This window comes from Nicotiana attenuata, unplaced genomic scaffold (genome assembly GCF_001879085.1).
Source record: "Nicotiana attenuata strain UT unplaced genomic scaffold, NIATTr2, whole genome shotgun sequence".
Taxonomy (NCBI): Eukaryota; Viridiplantae; Streptophyta; class Magnoliopsida; order Solanales; family Solanaceae; genus Nicotiana; species Nicotiana attenuata.
In genome coordinates this window covers 130,680-131,605 of record NW_017672008.1, presented here as the reverse complement: position 1 = coordinate 131,605, position 926 = coordinate 130,680, and the positions used below count along the sequence as shown (strand labels likewise).

Here is a 926-nt window from a genome sequence, read left to right as displayed (position 1 = left end):
TTGTGATGCCTCGAGAGTTGTGTCGGTTGTGTTCTATGCAAATGGAAAGTATGCTTATGCTTCCAGGCAGTTAAGAATCATGAAAAGAACTACCCCAAACACGACTTGGAGCTTGCAGGAGTGGTGTTTGCATTAAAGATATGACGCCACTACCTTTATGGCGAGCATTCTGAAGTGTTTACAGATCACAAAAGTCTACAGTACATTTTCAAGCAAAAAGAAGTAAATTTGAGACAGAGAAGGTGGCTCAAGCTATTGAAAGATTATGACATCAATATCCTTTATCACCCGGGCAAAGCTAATGTGGTAGCAGATGCACCTAGTAGGAAGTCAATGGGTGTCTTGGCCAATCGTGTAGTGCAAAGGCAAACTTTGGGTCGAGAAATTCAAAAATTGGCAAATGATGGAATTAGACTGGATGAGACCGAAGAAGGAGGTATAACTGCTTATGCCTTAGCGCAATCCTCTCTAGTTGCGCATATTATGGCTAAGCAAGACAAAGATCCGTACTTAGTGAGGCTAAAACAAAGAGTTAGAAACAAAGAAATCACTGCTTTCACTCTAGGAAGTGACGGAGTTTTGAAGTTGAATGATCGGTTATGTGTGCCTGATGTAGATGGTCTTAGAAAGGCCATAATGGAAGAAGCTCACCATTCGAGGTACTCTATCCACCTAGGTGCTACCAAAATGTGTCTAGACTTGAAAGAGTTGTATTGGTGGAAAGGCATGAAGAAGCAAGTAGCAGGACATGTGGCTAAATGTTTGAATCGCCAGCAAGTCAAAGCCGAGCATCAAAGTCCTGGTGGCCTAGCTCAAGATATAGAAATACCACAGTGGAAATGGGAGATGATTAATATGGATTTCGTAGTAGGTCTACCTCGCACATACTGTAAACATGATTCAATTTGGGTTATTGTAGACCGACT

General features: G+C 41.8%; 1 protein-coding gene across 1 annotated transcript in view; it reads left to right on the top strand.

The window, feature by feature from the left end:
* The first annotated feature begins 333 nt into the window (after window positions 1-333).
* The window catches only part of LOC109211307, a 4,204-nt gene continuing 3,611 nt past the window's right edge, over window positions 334-926 (top strand). The window contains exon 1 of the mRNA XM_019374832.1: window positions 334-833. Within this exon, the coding sequence (XP_019230377.1) occupies window positions 334-833 (500 nt within the window). The remainder of the gene's footprint in view (window positions 834-926) is intronic.